The sequence below is a fragment of the Lolium perenne genome, chromosome 6 (genome assembly GCF_019359855.2).
Source record: "Lolium perenne isolate Kyuss_39 chromosome 6, Kyuss_2.0, whole genome shotgun sequence".
Classification (NCBI taxonomy): Eukaryota; Viridiplantae; Streptophyta; class Magnoliopsida; order Poales; family Poaceae; genus Lolium; species Lolium perenne.
This window is the reverse complement of record NC_067249.2, coordinates 8242087-8261842: the sequence shown is the minus strand read 5'-3', so window position 1 is coordinate 8261842 and position 19756 is coordinate 8242087. Positions and strand designations below refer to the sequence as shown.

The 19756-nt window shown below is 44.1% G+C and overlaps 1 protein-coding gene and 1 pseudogene across 2 annotated transcripts; both read left to right on the top strand.

Moving 5' to 3' along the window:
• The first annotated feature begins 1839 nt into the window (after window positions 1-1839).
• LOC127308983 (polyadenylate-binding protein-interacting protein 4) lies at window positions 1840-8917 on the top strand. 2 transcript variants are annotated; one of them, XM_051339948.2, is made up of 15 exons: window positions 1840-2045; window positions 2654-2788; window positions 2868-3020; window positions 3176-3306; window positions 3517-3701; window positions 4451-4628; window positions 4865-5038; window positions 5148-5263; window positions 5518-5587; window positions 5721-5754; window positions 6420-6697; window positions 6809-6955; window positions 7810-7896; window positions 8339-8392; window positions 8494-8917. In XM_051339948.2, exons 2-15 carry the CDS (start codon window positions 2659-2661, stop codon window positions 8527-8529), a joined length of 1773 nt encoding a protein of 590 aa, XP_051195908.1. In that variant the 5' UTR covers window positions 1840-2045; window positions 2654-2658; the 3' UTR covers window positions 8530-8917. The 2 variants fall into 2 exon arrangements, with proteins under 2 accessions (XP_051195908.1, XP_051195907.1); XM_051339947.2 differs by having other exon boundaries at window positions 1842-2045; window positions 7801-7896.
• Window positions 8918-11220: 2303 nt separating this feature from the next.
• On the top strand, window positions 11221-15477 carry LOC127308984 (transcription termination factor MTERF15, mitochondrial-like; annotated as a pseudogene).
• Window positions 15478-19756: the final 4279 nt, after the last annotated feature.

The window sequence follows — 19756 nt, the reverse complement described above, 5'->3', positions numbered from 1 at the left end:
TCTTGTTTAGCAACCTGAAGAGTACTATCAAGAATGTTCATGTTACTCCCATTGACCAGTCAATTGTATCTCTCCCACTTCCCCTGCAGAACACATGAAACAATCACCTCATAAACTCTAGAGTAATCCCCCATTCCCCTCGCACTCGCATCGACAGGGTAAAACTCACTATCAGCAACTCCTTCAAAGTAGATGATTGGACAACCAGACACATGCATGGTGTTGAGCGATGATAAAGGTGTGATCATCTTCTCCGCATGTCGGTCCTGTCATGCCGCTCCAAAGCTATCAAAACTGAATTGAGTTCCTACTTGGAGGGCCTTGAGATAGCATTTGCCCGAAGTCAATTTCGTATCATTATGGAAGCTGATTTGCAGCTAGCTTGTCTTTGGCTGTTCTTGAGACCGAATAGGATATGTCTTCTTGATTGCAGCTAGCTTATCAGCGCACATGTAGGGTTTTAGCTATGTGTTTTCTTGTACAAAAACCCCTAAAGTTTTGGGATGTGTTGACATATGGGTCCCGTGAGTGCCACGTCGACAAATACATTGTGCTCATGGAGACCGTGACCGTCTATGAGCATGGTGATCATATTTGGTAACTGTAATTTGGTATTCTCTGAGTACGGTGACCTAATCAAACCCCAATGACAAGTTCAAGTACCCACAATGCATTTTACTCCTTAAAAATCATGGTAAAAACTGAGGAAAATCCTCTCAATTGGTACACATGCTAGCTAGACGAGTTGCAACGGGGTAGAATCGTAGAAGACCGTGCCTCACGGGGTGGGAGCGGGCTTCGCCCGCATCATCAAGCAGAGGAGCTATAACGGTAGCATTGATGTGAGTCTGAGAGTGTTGAAATCCCCAATACTAACATCCAGACAACGTGAAAGAGAAGTCATGTGGAGTTGTGGACACACACCGTGTGCCGTCACGTAGTAGCAACAAGGGTACCTAACAATCCAAGCTGCGTGGTAATGGGATAGCACGCCTCGCGACTATTCCGCTTGTCAGGACCCCGGACCAAGCGGGATTAAGGAAGGCGGACACATTTGTCCCATGGGACCTGTGATTGACCCCACATGCATAATTTAACTAGCTAGCTCGACACTTGCGGATTAAATCTTCTTACGGATGGGCGAGCTTTTCCCAAACACGTACATGTAAGCCAACGTTTCAAACGAAACATGATGGGCTATCCTTGATGGTGCAAGATCGTCCATGGAGAGGAATTACAACCAAGTGATCACTCAGAGCGATTCGCAGGGAGCTGTCAATTTATGTATCTCATATCTTGTTGACCAAATTTATAGTTAAACTTGTTTCTCGAAATGCGTAATTGCCCATTAATCCGGTATGGAGGTAGTAACGGGAATGGTATAAATAGATCAAAATTAACTGTATGTGGATTAACTGTAACCCATGCTTTCTCGTAAAACGAGTGTTTGTAATCCTGTACTCCGTAAAAAAATTAATCAATCAATAAAAAAGTCTCTGAATTAATCAACAAAAGTTCCAAACGGGATTAATGGGATGGGAGGGCTAATCCCGCCGGTGCTAATAAATGGGCTAATCCCACTTGCATCGTTAAGCTGGCTACCGCCTACCGGTAACGGTAACGATAGCGCGGCTGACTCGCGGCGCGGGTCACGGCGAGTCGGCGACCGCGGTAGGCCCCAGCTCGCCCGTCGCTGACTTGACTCGGGCCCGGGCAGCGGGCAGTCGGCCCGGAGCCAGCTCACCTCAGGCAGATCGGCTCGGCTCGGCTCGGCTCGGCTCGCGCCAGCCTAAACCTCGTGGCTCGCCCCCCGCAGAGACCACCGATCCATTCCGTTTCTTCCTGCCTGCCTGCTTTGCCCCTCTCGCCTCCGCCCGCGCCGCCGCCGCCGCCAGGGTTCCGGCCGCCGCCGCGGATCCGCTCCCCCACGCCAGCGGCGCCGCGCGCTCGTCCCGGGATCTCCCGCCTCCTCCGCCCCTCCCCGGCGCGCGCGCGCGCGCTCCCGATCCCGCGGGCCCCGAAACCCTAGCGCTTCGCCGCGGCAGGTACGCTCGCTCGCTCCCCCCCTCCTCCTCAACGCTCTGCTACCATGGCTGGATCGGGACGGGCCGGCGAGCGCCGCTTTGCTCTTGCTCACGCCTGCGCCTGCTCGCTCGCTGCAGCTCGTACGCGCTGCCTAGGCCTAGATCTGCGGGATCGGGGGAGCGATCCGCGGGGAGGGATCCCTGGAGGAGGCCCGTTGATCCGGCCGGATTCTCGCCCGCTTCCGGCCCCGCTGGCAGCTTCTGCTGCGGGGGGTGCTTTGGATTGTGATACTCATTCCCCCGTGCATTGGTTTGGCCGACTGCCTGCGCGCGCCTAGTTCCCGCTCCAGCCGCTGCTAAAGTAGCGTGGTAGAGGTCCGTGCCATTGAGGCGCTGCTCCCTCATTGTGCTGTGTGCATGCACAGCCCAGCCCAGCCCAGCCCAGTGGGCGATGCTCATCTGGTTGGTCTGTCAGCAAGGAACAGTCCGGGTCTCATGTATGCTTTAGGGTCATATGTAGGGAAAACGAATGGTTTACTACTGGTCTGCTGCTTCATTTCTCACTTCTCCCAATTTTCTGACGACGCTTATGTAGCAGCAAGGCTGAGACCGTGATGTTGTGCGTGCAGGGACGATGAGTCGTCAGCAGCAGCACGCGCCTCTCAGGGCCTCCGCCAACGGAGCCCCGCACCGGAAGCTTGATGGGAGGCAGGACAGCAAATCTCACCTGATGAGATCCTCGTCCGGTGGGTTTGCCAGCGCCGGTGAGCATCTTATTATCCCATTTCTGCGCGTTATATGCTGTTTGTGAGCTGCTGTTGATGATGTTCTGTTTGTGTTCAGAAAATGGGGGCAAACTGGGGCTTACGACCCCTTCGCGGGATCGTCTGGTCTATGTTATGACGCAGTTCACTGGGCATCATGTGGACGTGCACGTCAAGAATGGGTCTGTTATCTCTGGAATCTTCCATGCCACAAACACCGATAAGGACTTTGGTACAGTTCTCTCTCTCTCTCTCTGTATTTTCGATCTATCCTTGTGTGTTTTTTTCTTGAAAAAACTTTTTAGCACCTTTTCGCTTCTCCCTTGACGCGGTTGCATTTTGTTCTTGCGTTCTGTAAATGTACTTAGAATCAAGCTCTTGTCGCAGGAATTGTGTTGAAAATGGCGCAGCTGATAAAGGATACTTCTATGGGAGGGCAAAGTAATCCTGCTGATGTTTTGAGAAAGCCCGATACTATGATAATACCAGGGCGAGATCTTGTTCAAGTTTTTGCAAAGGTTTGTTCTCCTAACTAGCAAACAAATACGCAAACAGCTAATGGAGGGAGTCACTTGACTGTGGCTATAGTTCTTTGCTTGCTTCATTTTTGGTTTTTGTGGGCTCCATGGATGTGATTTTGGACTTAACATGCATGTTGCATGAACTACTGCTTTGTAATATTGCCTTCTTTGTGCTAGTGCAATGACTGTCTCTTCATAAATTACTAGGATGTAACACTTGCCGGTGACGAGCTGCCAAAAGGTCCTGTTCATGACAAAAGGAAAGACTTAATGATAGATTCTGCCATCTCTCGTTCTCACTTCCCTGAAGAGAGGGAGCTTGAACGCTGGGCACCAGATGAAGGAGATTCAGATTGCATCGAATTGGAAAAATTTGACAGAAAGGGGCATAGGTACTGAAAAACTAAGTGAGAGGCTTATCTTTACGTTTATTTGTAACATTCAATCTTCTCATTATGATGCAAATGGCCATGGAAGCAATAATCACGTTTACTTGACTGTCCTAGATTTGTTCCTCAATTAGCTGCTAATAGTCATTACATGTAAACATGGTTTTTGAGTCGCTGTGTAGTCGCTGTGTAGTTGCCGAGTTGTTTTCTCAAAATCACGGCGATTCGCAACTATACTGCGACTTATGGCGACTATACAGCGACTTTTGTCGACTATACACTGAGTCGCAGCGTTGGCCGCTCACTTTTGAGTCACAACTGAAAAACCTTGCATGTAAATCTTCCTTGTTATATATTTACATTCTATTAATTATTTCATCTTGATGCGATGTATAATTGGTGTTATAAAAACTGAGACAAGTATTCTTTCCTTATAGGATCTTAGCAAGTTATGAAAAAAAGTTATGTGCTACGACAATATATTGCTTTGCCACTGAGTCGGCAAATTTTGTTTATATCTGTTGCAAAACTCGTGCATAAATTTACTGTTTTAGACCGAGATCTGGCTGTCATCTGTGCTCACATCATCAATAACTTGTTAGATACGATGATCGTTTGGACAATTCTTGAACATCCCTTGATGGAAAGGGGACTTCTGTATTTATATCATGAAAATACTGGTGTATTACATATTTTTCTTGTTCTTATATTGATCTTGTCATCATGATGATTAATAGTCAATTCGTTGGTAGGAGCTGGGACCAGTTTGAAACAAATGCAGCTTTGTTTGGGGTAAAGAGTACTTTTAATGAAGACCTGTATACCACAAAACTTGAGCGAGGTCCTCATATGAGAGAGCTTGAAAAACATGCTTCAAGGATAGCCCGAGAAATAGAGGGTGAAGATACAGAGGATCTCCATCTTGCTGAGGTAGGTCTCTATGCACCTCCTCCCGCCTCCCTTTTTACATACACAATCAAGTTATGGAATTACAAATGCTTACGATAAAGGTGTTTTTTAGTTTCACAATTTTTTTTGCTACACCCACTCTGCTTGTGCTATGCTTCATGGACATTAGATGAAGTGTTAGTAAACCGTGCAAAGATATACAATTCAAACACAGTAATATAGACGAAATGTTTGAAATGTTGAGGCTACTTACACAGGAAAGAGGTATATACGTGGATGAAGACTTGGAGCAGGATGAAGAGATAAAATATTCTGCAGTTCGCAGGGATACTGATACTTCCAAACTTAAATCCTTTATGAATGTCCCAAGCAGTGCACATCCTTTTGATCCGCTTACCAGACCAGGCAGCATTGATACCAAGGATTTGCAGGTATTTTCATCAACAATAGTATGGAAATAATTTAATGCATTAATCTATGCCCATATTATTTAAATTCCATAACCTGTTAAATGTTTCAGTTTGTATTTTTGACCTTCAGGACGAAGAATCATCTTCCCTTATATTTGGTGGTACCCATTTGCCTGTCACTGCTGCAACTAGCGTGCCAGCATCTGAATACCAATCAAACAAGCCTTTTCCTGCTGATGCCAACAGGTATAAACTTTTTTTCTGCATAGGTTGCAAGTTACTTCTGCGGTTTGGCAGCAGCTACCAGCATATCACCAATTTGTGAATCTGGAACTGTGGTGCTTATGGTCTGTTTTGCACTCAAGTCACTGGTTAAATACCCTTCTCCCAATGAACTGCCGTATACCTGACATCCCTAGAAGAGACACTCTAGGATAGTGGACTTCTGTAAAACAATATTAATCTGTAGCATACCGATTGACACATTACTATGACCTTAGGTTGGATGACAAGCGAAGTAAAGATAGCAGCAGTGACAAAGACAACAGGAACTTGCGACCTGAGAATACTGTAAGCTTTCCTTTTTGATAATACAAGCACTGCTCGTGCCTGAATACAGACATTTTTTGTTAATATGTTTATGAAAACATGTTCTTTTCGTACCTGAATTTAGGTTTTCCTGTTTTCTTGTTCATTTAAACAGTTACCTGAAGGGGGCAGACCGCTGGTTTCTGAAGGTGAGCAGCAAATTTATGCCTCATTTGGAAGTTCCATAAATCCATTCCCTTGACCTGTTCAAAATGTATCATTGTCGCTAGATTTCATGTGCTGTTAGCTCTATAATTAATTAATGGTTATTCTCGAGTCTGTGGGTTTTGTGTGGTACTTTGGGCCTTTGTATGAGATATAGTTGAATTAGTATAAATATCACGGTGTATTGTTCTGTTACGTTGTATTGACCGGTGATAAATTGTACTCCCTCTGTCCCAAAATAGTCATTACTTGAATGTAAGTAACATTTCAATTGATGGAATCATTTCTTCACTATTCTGTGCCAAGTGGATTACAACATTTCAAGATTTAAGCTTATTAGATTGCGTGCACGCCTGGCTATTTTAATGGAGGGGGTAGACTTAGATCCACTCTTTATTATTATTGTTAACAATGTCCCTTGGTTTCTTTCACCCATTAAATGATATAAAGCTCGTCTTTCTGTTTGACCCATATGCACGTAAGGTGCTTCTTGAGGCTGTTTTGGAATGGCACGGTGTTTCCTCTATAAGCATCTTTATATCAAAATCTAGTGGCCTTGTTAATATCAGTTTCTTTCAGCTGCAACATTCCAAATTCCATGAATTGTTTTCAGTAGCAAGCATATAATAATTTCGTAATCTTGTGACAGATCCGGAAGGGGCATCTTCAAGGTCGCGTGCATCTGAACCTTCATCTTCTGGCCAAGGAGACAAATCACCAGATGGTTTGGCACCAGATTCTGCTGTACCCAGCAAACTTCATTCGGCGCCTGAATACGTTAATTCTTCTCAAATACATGGTAGTTCTACATCATCAACATCCGAGCGTGTTGCTGCGAACTCAGCTGCGAGTGCTCCAGGCTTGTCACCAAGCTCTTCGATGGGATCTCTTAGCTCGGACAAATCAACTTTGAACCCAAATGCTAAGGTCAGGATGTGATGAAGATATGCGTATTATATCTTGCCATGTTTTTTTTTGCTTTGGTATCTTATTGCTCACTTGTGTCAAGGGCACTGATAATTGGTATTTCTGGACCAGGAATTCAAGTTGAACCCAAATGCTAAGGCTTTCACTCCCTTGACTTCTCCTCTGAGGCCACCTAATCCTCCAGCGCCTGATTCAACATACTATTATCCTAATAGCATGCCAACTACTCCTGGACCTGGTTTGCCAGTTGGCATGGGGGTGAGTTTCTACTATTTTTAACACACATTTTCTTAGCTACCTACCATTTTATATGAAATGGGTGCAACATTTGAGTTCAAGTGTAGTTTGAATTATGGACCTATTTGTTTTTTTTGAAACTATGGACCTATTTGTTGAGTTTTGTTTTAAAAGAAATGTGAAGAGTGGCAGTGTGCCAAGTAGTTGAGTTGGCACTGGAGTTTAGTTACCTACTACTAATCAAGCTGTCGGTGTTGTAATAATTCCTATTGAACAACTTTTCTTAATTGCTGTGGCCTTTCACTATTGCCGTGCTTTCCTAAGGCGCACATAGGTGGTGATGGGTCTGCTTAGTTACAGAAATTTCTGCAACCAAGAATGTTAGTTACAGGGAAAAATATCTGGTCATGCTTCCATGCGTGCTTTCAGTTCAACAAAGTTTCATAGTATATATCCTTAAATGGTCCTAGCTACTCCCTCCGACCCATAATAACTGTCAAGGATTTAATACAAAGCTGTACTAACTTTATACTAAATCCCCGACGCTTAGTATGGACCGGAGGGAGTACATTTAACTTGTTATGGGATGGTCCTTGAAAATTTTAAATACTCCCTCCGTCCCAAAATAACTTGCTCAAAATTTTCTAGATATGAATGTATCTATAACTACAATGCGTCTATACTTACGTATCTAGACAAAGTTGAGCAAGTTATTTTGGGATGGAGGGAGTACTATTTTGTATCTCCCTTGTAGAAAGGTTGTGCTAACTTCTAACCAATTGACAGTGATTTACAGAAATTTTTCGTGTGTTATGCATATATATAATTTTCTATTGCCTTACCATGTAATGGTAATTATATTGCAGTTTCCGCAGGCGTATGGTGTCCAGCCTATGGTTTACAATGCTCAACCTGGACCTCCACCTCCTCCCCAGGGTTACATGCATCCTTCTGGGCAACAGGTGAGACAGCTTACCTGAAATGAAGTTTGCTATACAATATTACATGCTTTTGAGCTCCACGTATCATGTTTTGACATATTATTTGATCCGCTATACATTCTTACTTGCATTTCACCTCCACATACCATGTTTTGACATATTGTTTGATGATCTGCTGCTATGCTTGGTTTTCCAATTCTGCAATTGGTTGTATCTAAGAATTACACAAGTAGAGCTGGGATTCTGTTGGATCTGTACAGTTACTTGTCATGATGTTATACATTGGTATCCTTTTATTGCGTTACATTTTATTACTATTAGCTATTCCTCCTCCACCGATTCAAGTTGCCTGGCGGCAGACTTGCTGATTAACTGAATATAAGCTGCCGAGATCACTAATGCTATTGCTACTATCCTGCTAGTTTCAGTGTTGAGGCTAACTAGCTTTGTTTCTTACCTGCAGTACGGGCAGCAGATGATGATGGGGCAGACTCGTCCCGTCTATTATTATGCACCTGTAAGTCTGACATACATGACTTCGTAGTGACTTGTACATTCGAGGGCCATTACGTTGGACTGCAGCAGTCATGCCTGATCGTGTTTCAACATGCTTTGCAGGAGATGCAACAATACAGAGGAGGAAGAAACTACTAGGTAGATGATTCTTTGACGCTGCAACATGGAACTCTGCAGCCAAATCCCCATCTGTTGGGACCCTAACCAGGGCCGATGTGCTGCTAAGACAGAGAAGAACTGGCGATGGCCTTTGACACAACCATGTGTGCGTGTGTGTTGCCAGGACGAAGACACCGTTGTTCCGCACTGGTCTTGGAGTCTGAAGCGGGTTAACTCGGATCTATTGTTGTTGTTTTTGTACCGTGGATGCGATGTTGTAAAGTAAAAATGCCAGGCCGCCATTTATTTGTTTTGCCGCTGGGATGATATTTGCAATTGTGTGTGGGTGGGTCTGTTCCTTTTGTAATACTCTTGCTGTCAACTTCCGTCTGATTGAAGACGTGTTTGTGAGAGTCTGAGAACTGAAGAGTATGGTTCCTTTTGCAGGCTGTTGTTGCTGATTTGCCCAGTTTATGAAAACTTGGCCTCTTTGCCATGCTCATTTTCTCTGATATTTGTACCTTCTGGTTTTGCCTGCATACTTATAGTTGCTGGGTCTTATGGCTTACTTGTCGTTCATTTCCGAATTGCAGAGCTAGAGCTTGCAATATCGGTCTTGGCAAGTGAAGTAAAGGAGTCCGCCAGTCCGGCGTTGATTGCAGACTTAGCAGAGCAAAACATTCCTCCCCTGTACAGGGTTGGTGTGCAGAGCTTTCCAAGATTTATCTCAATTCTCATACCATAAACGTGAGCCTGAACGGATACCCAGTCCCAGTATATGCAACAGGAAAACAAAAAATCGCAACCAGAGAAATTTGAAAGTTTACACAGAAGAACATTGACGGATACCCACAAATGTGCATGTTCACCCATCGAGACAGGGAAATTATAATTGTGAAGTACAATGACCGATACAGTTCAACTGTGAATAGGGCCGAAAATCCTGGACAGTGCATTTAGCAATGCAGGACTGCTGAACCATACATGTTACCACGTCATCGACAAATAAAGAGGTATTCCCAGCCAGAGACATGTTTCCATAATCCATAGTTGTTGGAAGCGCAGACAGGTTGGCTCCTCGTGTATAACCTCGAGCAAAATCTATCTGCTCCGGTTGATTATTGCTACCATCCTACCCTGTGATTAGTGTCACAGCATTATACCCATCAATGAGCATTGCTGTAATATTTTATGTTGCTGACATTTGCAGCTCTTACTGCGAAGTGTTTCTTTTTCGTTTTCTTATTGACTGAAATGTGAACCACAAATGTATTTCATGGATTTTAGCAAGGGAATATTCTGACTTGTCGATCTCAAGAGAAAGATCTTTACTAGTATTAAATTGAAAACAGGTGAGAGCTTTGGTGTCACAAACATGCCAAAAAAAATCAACGAGCCAAAGAGTTCTTTTGAGTCCAATGTTCGGCGTCTGATTTCGTCCGCCGCTAATTTTCTTCGTTTCGTCCTAGCACACAATCGCGATCGCTCCCCCCCAACTTGCTATGAGCCATTCATTTTGAATGATCGAACGACTCCTAAGCGCCCGAACTCCACAAGCATCCCAGGGAGTAGCAACTCAAAATCGCTGGAAAACATATTAACCAAGCCATGGTTCTCTAGTGAATGATTGCATTAACATTTCAGGATTCAGGAAGCAAATTATCAATTCCATCACAAGCGTTAGCAGCGGGCAAACCAGCGTTAGTAGAGGACACACAGTTACCAGTCCTCATAGCCATCCTTGGTTCATGCAAATCTGAAATTAGTTGGCACTTCCCCTCTGCACGCGGCTGCATAGTCTTCAACAAGGTGCGGTGCAATTTTATTGTGAGGGCATATGTACTTCTCTACGAATACCTTCTTGGTCACTTTTAAACTCCCAAGTTTAAAAGTTCGGAAGATGCAACTTTGTTAAGTTGAGAAAATAGAAAACACCTGCACGGAAATTCACTTTTAAACTTGGGAGTATATGCTCCTGCTACCCGAGAAAAATAATTTAAAATGTTAAAAAATCTGAACAAAAATTTGACGCGTATATGTTGGTATTATATGTGCACGCCAAGTTTGGTGGAAAACTGATTTTTTGTGTGTTCTTTGTAAAAAAAATATAAAAAGTCTATCAAAAGCTTTTTTTAAGCACCAATTTTTTTTACAAATGACATATAAAATATTAATTTTTCACGAAATGACTTTATGAGCGCATAGTATGTCAAGACATACACGTAATTTTTTTTATTAAGATTTCAAACTGCTTGTAAAAACCTTTTCAAAAATCGCTAGCATATGCTCTGGGTGCCAAAGATGGAAAGGCCCTGTCCTTGCGAAAAGTCATTCGGACTCTGGAGCATTAGTGCTTTCTCTATATTAGAAAAAAAAAATTTACAGGTTTCAAAAATTATGAAACAAAAGTGTAAAAGTAGATAATGATATATCTCACTAACGATGCAAAAGCTCAACTTCAAATGTTTTGTAATCTGAGTTGCACAAAAATGACAAATTCTATCTTATTTTAGTGATTTGAAATCACTATGCTTAGATCTACAATTTTATTATTTTTATGCAGCCTAAAATACACAGTATTTTTGATTGAAAATTTGCATGATTCTGAGGTACATTACTAGCTATATCCTGATTTCTTTTTAGATTTTTTTTAAACTTAAAATTTAATTTTTTTAAAATTTAAATAAATTTCTTTCACTGTCCTTGCAAGTAGAGAGCTGGAGCACTTGCACCTGACTCTGTCGGACGTCGGACCAGCAGACCGCCGTTTCTCAAATATCCCCCGTTGCCGGCGCCGGCGCCGGCGCCGCCGTGCCGACATGCTCCGCCTCCGAAACTCCATCCTCGCCCATGTCCTCTCGTCTGCCGCTTCCCCCGTCTACCCTCTCCACCGGCTCGTCTCCGCCGCGGCGCCCGCCGCTTCCCCAAACCCTAGCTTCGCCGTGGAGGACTACCTCGTCGGCACCTGCGGTCTCACCCGAGCCCAGGCGCTCAAGGCCTCCGCCAAGCTCTCCCACCTCAAGTCCGCCACCAAGCCCGACGCCGTCCTCGCTTTCCTCGCCGGCCTCGGCCTCTCCACCGCCGACGTCGCCGCCCTCGTCGCCAGGGACCCCAGGTTCCTCTGCACTGGCGTGGACAAGATCCTGGCCTCCAACGTCGCGGGGCTCAGGGCTCTGGGCCTATCGCCTTCCGAGGTCGCCCGCCTCGTCCCGCTCGCCACCCACAAATTCCGCTGTAGATCCATCGTCTCAAAGCTGCATTACTACCTGCCTCTGTTCGGGTCCGCGGAGAATCTCCTCCGGGTGCTCAAGTACTCCGACGATCTCCTTGGCGGCGACCTCGATAGGATGGTCAAGCCTAACGTCGCGTTCCTGCGAGAGTGCGGGATAGATGCTGTTGGTATTTCCAAGCTATGCCTCACTGCGCCGCGGATACTTGGCACCAAACCGGAACACATCCGGGCGATGGCGGTGCTTGCCGAAACTATAGGTGTTCCCTGTGGCTCTGGGATGTTCAGGCAAGCGCTGAAGGCTGTAGCATTCTCCAGCCAGGAGAAGATTGCGGTCCGCGTGGAGTGCTTGAAGAACACATTCGGGTGGTCGGATGCTGAGGTGGGCGTTGCTGTTTGTAAGTTTCCAATGTTGCTGAAAATGTCCAAGGACAACCTGCAGAGCAAATCAGAGTTTCTTCTCTCTGAGGTGGAGTTGGAACCGGGCAACCGGCGTGCATTGCTCATCGGCCGTCAATGCTTGGTCTTAGCCTGGAGGGCCGGCTCAGGCCGCGGTACTACATTGTGAAGTATCTTAAGGAAAATGGATTGGTCAAGTGCAACCGAGACTACTATAGTGCATTAATGTTCAGCGAGAAGGCATTTGTGGACAAGTTCATATGCCCTCACAAGGAAGCTGCGCCATACCTCGCTCAAGACTATGCAGCAGCATGCAGAGGGGAAATACCGACTAGATGCAGATCTGCATGAACCAAGAACGGACTATGAAAGTTGGTAACGGGGAATGGCGCAACAAGATTTAGATCTGTGCTGTAAGCTGGCAATTCGTGTTTCATTGTTCTTCGCCTGACAATGTGTTGGCTGTCCTCTGTTGTATGTCCCTTACAGTGCTTCTTCGGTCATTGCTAACCGCTGATGAATGATGAAAGTCATACCTCCATTCCTTGATCCTGGTATGTCCATGCCATCTTTTGGCACCAGAAGAAAGCATGGCACAGCCATGAGCTTGTTTATCCTTGTGTCATGTTGACATACATGTTGGAAGGAAGAAAGTGTGAGATTAGGAAATTCTTCGCTGCATTGAAGTTGCTTTTTTTTTCAGTTTTGATGGTGGTTTGTTGCAAGAATTTTGTGTTTTTTGCTAGTGCATCATAAAAATTATTAGTTCTCATCTGTCCATGAAATTGATAAAAGTGGCATAGCTTTCCCCGTCATTATTAAGAAATCATTTGAGAAACATGGCCTAGAACCTAGAGATATACTCATCATATACAAAGAGTTTCATAATTCTATTTCACAAGTTGCCAAGTAGCACCCATTTTGTGTTGTATTTGCCTTTGTTTGGCATAGTTTCCTATTTACCATCCGGGAAGCACATCCTGTGAATGGCACCTTGAGTGTTTTTTATGAGTTGTTATTTTAATATTCTACTAGTTACCCAAATTTGCAGTGTGCAAGATTTCCACCCTGTTCACCAATTAAAGTGTCCAATAACTATTACACAATTATGTTTGTGGAAAATCTTCTAGTGTAAATTCTGCGGCTCATTGGGCATGTGAACAACTATATGTTCTTGGATATCCATCAATATTTGTCTGCATGAACTTCTGAATTTCTGTGTTAACTAGATTTTTTAACAGCGGGTCTTCGAAGCTATATATTCTTAATTATTGCACACTAGGTTCTTTATCATATCCATTTCTGGCTCATGTTTTTTATTTGATAGCTAAGATAAACCTTGGAGAGCTCTGTGCATCTACAACTGCAGTCTCCATTTGCCTCATTGTAGTATTGTTTTTTTGCTGAGCAACATTGGTGCAGGTTCAGTGACGTGGGTAAACATCTGGCTGTTCATATCTGTACTGGGAGAGACAGACTATGGTGCTCAAAAGTAGAGGGCAATTCAACACAGTTAAATTTCTTGAGTCGGCATGGATTTTTCTTCTTCTCCTTTTAAGTTATTATACATGGATAAATATGTTAAGTTGAAACTGCAACCCAAGCCTGGAAACATCCAACTACAAATAATTCATGGTGTTTCTACTAATACAAAGTTGCCTTTTCTCATCTCATGTGTTGTACTTATTTACTTCTTCAAAAGTAGAAGGATATATATTAGCAATAACTACCTGATTTTGAAGCAGCAGCTGATGATAGGCGATATAGTAGCAAGCATGTCAGCTCCCAGGCAATTCGACTCAAGTCGAAAAGGAAAAAACTACTAATATCACAGAATGTGTAAAACCATGGTGAGCTGTCTCACATGTGGCCCAGGAAGATACATGTTATCCTGGAGAAAAGATCCAGGCTGAGCATTATAAACATTTAGCAAAGTTCATGAAGAAATTGATCGTATAAATGGAAATATTTAGCAGGTAATCTCTACACTTTTTTACAGTTGCTCATTTTATAATCAGAGAGTGTAATTTAAACGTGCACCAAGATAAACACATGCAGTCCATCCAATTGAATTAGTTGATAGTAGATCCTGTAAATTATTTTGTCTTGAAATTCTCCTGACTGCATCTGCTGTTCTTATTGATGATGTTATTTCTCATATTTCTCTTTCTTATATGTTGAATCTTTCTTCAAACAATGAAAATTCAAAAGAAACTTTAACTTGTTCCTAAGAAAATCTATGTGAATTTTCTGCAGTAGTATTCAGTGAACTCCTTTTCCCCTGGCTGAAAGTTTGATTTCTTGACATGGTGACATACTGTGAGAATATTTGGCTGAACCTGGCTGTTCATTCATATATTTAGGAACCAAAGGATCGTCCTACTTTGACACTGTATTTTGAATATACAGTTTGTTTTGACTTATGAGTTATGATCACAGAAAGGCACATGAACTTGATCCCATCCGAAATGCTATCTGTCTATACACAACACTATTGACTGAGCAGGGACTAAATAAATCATTTGGCATTGGTCGTATCAAATGATAGCTAAAATAAGCTGTTATTGTATAGAATTATACTAAATAAATTTCTGAAAGATTACCAAATTTGAACACTAGAAGCAATGGATCAGTTTAACCTTTTCCAGACATGGGCCTAACCATTACCATGTCTGAGGCATTGATGTGCCCTGTTTTCTCCATGTGTCTGAGTATTTCCTCTCATCTATATGTGATTCATATACAGATTGGAGTGTTCGTTTGTCGCTCTTGATTGTCATTATTTTGACGAAGAGTGTGGCTGCCTGTTACGACCCTTCTTCTGGAAGACATGGCTGTTAAAATCCTGTGATAGTTTGTGTTTTCCATTGTTACTTCCCATAGTCTGCTAAACATATTCTACTGTGACTCTTGATCCATGCATATGATTTTCATTGAGTTGTCAACATGAAATAAGATATAGTACAGTAGTACTTTAAATCAGAGAGGTGCTTGACGGTCAGGAGCTGAAGCACCCGATAAATTGCGCGGTTGCGGGATATAACTAATCAGCCATGATCTGCGTATTTGAAAAACAGCCAGGTACTTGCAGCTGGGTAGAAGCAGTTGGAAGGAAGGTTGCACTTCTCTGGCGTTGGACTGACGAGATATAGTTTCTTCCAGTACATCTCTTGGACTGCTATGCTGCTGGCCTGCTGCAACAGATTGGTATCCTGGCCTGAAGTTTCTTTGTATCTATGTATGTATAGAAATGATCAATTGGTGCCACTTCTTTGCTCACACAAGTGAAGGAACTCTGAATCTTTCAACTTAAACTGGGTCAGTTCGACCTTGGAAGCAAGGTTATGGTGTTGGACTGATGGACTGCTTCGCTGTACTAATTGTTTAGGCTTGTGGGCTAGATTTAACTGCAAGCTGTTGTATCACAGAACTAGTGTGGCAGTGTTAATTTTGTGGGAATATCTTTTTTGTATTTATCATTTTATCTGCTACAAATTGGTAGCAACAGTAGGCATGATCGATCCCCTTTTTTTTTGATAAAGAGGAAATCCAGAAGGATGAAATATTCGAGTTGTAACCAGGGATCATTCGATGACGTATTTTGATACATATTTTCTTCTGAAATACAAAACATTCTATAAAATTTGAAGTCCAATACGTAACTTGAGAAACAAAAACAAAAATGGTGATTTCAGTATCCTTAGTGATAATGGACAGAACCTTGACCCCAGTTTAAATTAGCGGCTACTTGTTTTTTTTTAATAAAGGGAATATATTAATATCGAAGGATACCAGCTGCAACAACGCAATGCCCTAAAACATTACGGATGCACACAACCAAAAAAGAGAAAGAAAAAACTAAGAAATAAAAGTCCCGCTACAGCATCACAGCCCTAGCAACAGTAATACAACCACCACCAAGACAACACCTGAAAATCAGACTCTTCAAAAGCGACGCGTCCAAGAAGAGAACAGTACACCAGCACCGCTGTCGCCCGATCAAAGATCTTAGGTTTTCACCCTGAAGACAGTCTTCGCTCTCAAAACAAAGCCTTCAACAAGGACATCGCCAGGCACAGCCAGTTAATGTCAGACCTTGGGTTTTCACCCTGAAAGGTAAGACTCCGAACTTCACATGTGCTATCACCCCCACTTCCATACCACTGTTGCTAAGTCCGGAACACCAAGTAAGACCCTCAACAGCGCAAAGACTTGAACCTCCATTAGCTAGTCCTCCAATCCGGCCTTCATGTTATTCTCTTCTTCTGACTTCACCATGGATCAGCTGTCACTTGGTGTCAACACAGAAAAGAGTTTCGCGCCGCTCCCTCCAGCAATCGGTCGGAATAAAAGCATGGGTGCGCACTATCGAATACCACCGATCCAGCAAACTCCAGGCAATAAAAGCACTGTTACACTTGCCGGCGGCGCCTTTCGAAACTCAACACACCGGCCAGATCGCGAGTCCAAGCTTTCGGTAGGTCTTCCTCTTCATGTAGGGATACGTTGCATAGAAAACAAAAATTTTCCTACCGCGAGAACGCAATCCAAGCCAAGATGCATCTAGAAGACGGGAGCAACGAGGAGATGATCGAGACTCACCGTTGAAGATTTCTAAAGCCTACAAGATGAGGCTCTTGTTGCTGCGGTAGATGATCACTTGCCGCTTGCAAAAGCGCGTAGAAGATCTTGATCACGGTGCCACGATCGGGCAGCATCTCCGTACTCGGTCACACGTTCGGTGTTGATGAAGACGACGTCCTTCTCCCCGTTCCAGCGGGCAGCGGAAGTAGTAGCTCCTCCTTGAATCCGGCAGCACGACGGCGTGGTGGCGGTGGCGATGGAGATCTCCGGCGGAGCTTCGCTAAGCGTTGCGGGAGAGAGGGAGGAGGTGGGGCGGCTAGGGTTTAGGAGAGGGGGTGGCCGTCCACTTGAGGGGTGCGGCCAAGCTATGGCTTTGTGGTGGCCGGCCCCCTCCCCTATGCCCCTCATTATATAGGTGGAACCCCAAGTGTTGGACTACAAGTCTTCGAATAAGACCCCAACCCAAAACCTTCCATGTAGTAGGGAAACCTACCCAAGGTGGGACTCCCACCCAAGTGGGATTCCCACCCTTCCATGAGGGGGAGGTGGCCATTCCGGAACTCCTCGTGATGTCCGGGATCCCATCCGAGACTTCGAACAATACTTCGAACTCCATTCCATATTCAAGTTCTACTATTACAACATCAAACCTTAAGTGTGTCACCCTACAGTTCGCGAACTATGTGGACATGGGTGAGGACTCTCTCCGACCAATAACCAATAGCGGGATCTGGAGATCCATAATGGCTCCCACATATTCAACGATGACTTCAGTGATCGAATGAACCATTCACATACGATACCAATTCCCTTTGTCACGCGATATTTTACTTGTCCGAGGTTTGATCATCGGTATCTCTCTATACCTTGTTCAACCTCGTCTCCTGACAAGTACTCTTTACTCGTACCGTGGTATGTGGTCTCTTATGAACTTATTCATATGCTTGCAAGACATTAGACGATATTCCACCGAGAGGGCTCAGAGTGTATCTATCCGTCACCGGGATGGACAAATCCCACTATTGATCCATATGCCTCAACTCATACTTTCCGGATACTTAATCCCACCTTTATAACCACCCATTTACGCAGTGGCGTTTGATGTAATCAAAGTACCTTTCCGTTATAAGTGATTTACATGATCTCATGGTCGAAAGGACTAGGTAACTATGTATCGAAAGCTTATAGCAAATAACTTAATGACGTGATCTTATGTTATGCTTAATTGGGTGTGTCCATTACATCATTCATATAATGATATAACCTTGTTATTAATAACATCCAATGTTCATGATTATGAAACTAATCATCTATTAATCAACAAGCTAGTTAAGAGGTTTACTAGGGACTCATTGTTGTTTACATAACACACATGTATCAATGTTTCGGTTAATACAATTATAGCATGGTATATAAACATTTATCATAAACACAAAGATATATATAATAACCACTTTTATTATTGCCTCTTGGGCATATCTCCATAGTCTCCCACTTGCACTAGAGTCAATAATCTAGATTACATTGTAAGGTACTTAACACCCATGGCATTCTGGTGTTGGTCATGCTTTGCCCTAGGGAGAGCTTTAGTCAACGGATCTGCTACATTCAGATCAGTGTGTACTTTGCAAATCTTTACTTCTCCATCTTCGATGTATTCGCGAATCGAATGATAACGCAGCTTGATATGCTTTAGCCTCTTGTGTGACCTTGGTTCTTGTGCATTGGCGATGGCACCCATGTTGTTGTAGGGATTCGTTGCATAGAAAACAAAAAATTTCCAACCGCGAGAACGCAATCCAAGCCAAGATGCAATCTAGAAGACGGAAGCAACGAGGGGATGATCGAGTCTCACCCTTGAAGAGTTCCAAAGCCTACAAGATGAGGCTCTTGTTGCTGCGGTAGACGATCACTTGCCGCTTGCAAAAGCGCGTAGAAGATCTTGATCACAGCGCCACAATCGGGCAGCACCTCCGTACTCGGTCACACGTTCGGTGTTGATGAAGACGACGTCCTTCTCCCCGTTCCAGCGGGCAGCGGAAGTAGTAGCTCCTCCTTGAATCGATCCGGCAGCACGACGGCGTGGTGGCGGTGGCGATGGAGAACTCCGGCGGAGCTTCGCTAAGCTATGCGGGAGAGGTGGAGGAGAGGGGGGCGGCTAGGGTTTGGGAGAGGGAGAGGTGGCCGGCCACTAAGGGGGTGCGGCCACAATGGCTTTGGTGTGGCCGGCCCCCTCCCCTTACTCCTCATTATATAGGTGGAACCCCCAAGATTTGGACTACAAGTCTTCGAATAAGACCCCAACCCAAAATTTCCATGTGTAGGGAAACCTACCCAAGGTGGGACTCCCACCCAAGTGGGATTCCCACCTTTCCATGGGGGGGAGGTGGCCGACCACCTTAGGTGGAGTCCACCTGGGACTCCACCCCTAGGGTTGGCCGACCATGGGTGGTGGACTCCGCCTTCCAAAGTGATTTCTTCCGGACTTTTCTAGAACCTTCTAGAACCTTCCATAAATGCACCGGATCATTTCCAAACTTGGAATATGACTTCCTATATATGAATCTTATTCTCCGGACCATTCCGGAACTCCTCGTGATGTCCGGGATCACATCCGGGACTTCGAACAATACTTCGAACTCCATTCCATATTCAAGTTCTACCATTTCAACATCAAACCTTAAGTGTGTCACCCTACGGTTCGCGAACTATGTGGACATGGTTGAGTACTCTCTCTGACCAATAACCAATAGCGGGATCTGGAGATCCATAATGGCTCCCACATATTCAACGATGACTTTAGTGATCGAATGAACCATTCACATACGATACCAATTCCCTTTGTCACGCGATATTTTACTTGTCCGAGGTTTGATCATCGGTATCACTCTATACCTTGTTCAACCTCGTCTCCTGACAAGTACTCTTTACTCGTACCGTGGTATGTGGTCTCTTATGAAATTATTCATATGCTTGCAAGACATTAGACGACATTCCACCGAGAGGGCCCAGAGTATATCTATCCGTCATCGGGATGGACAAATCCCACTGTTG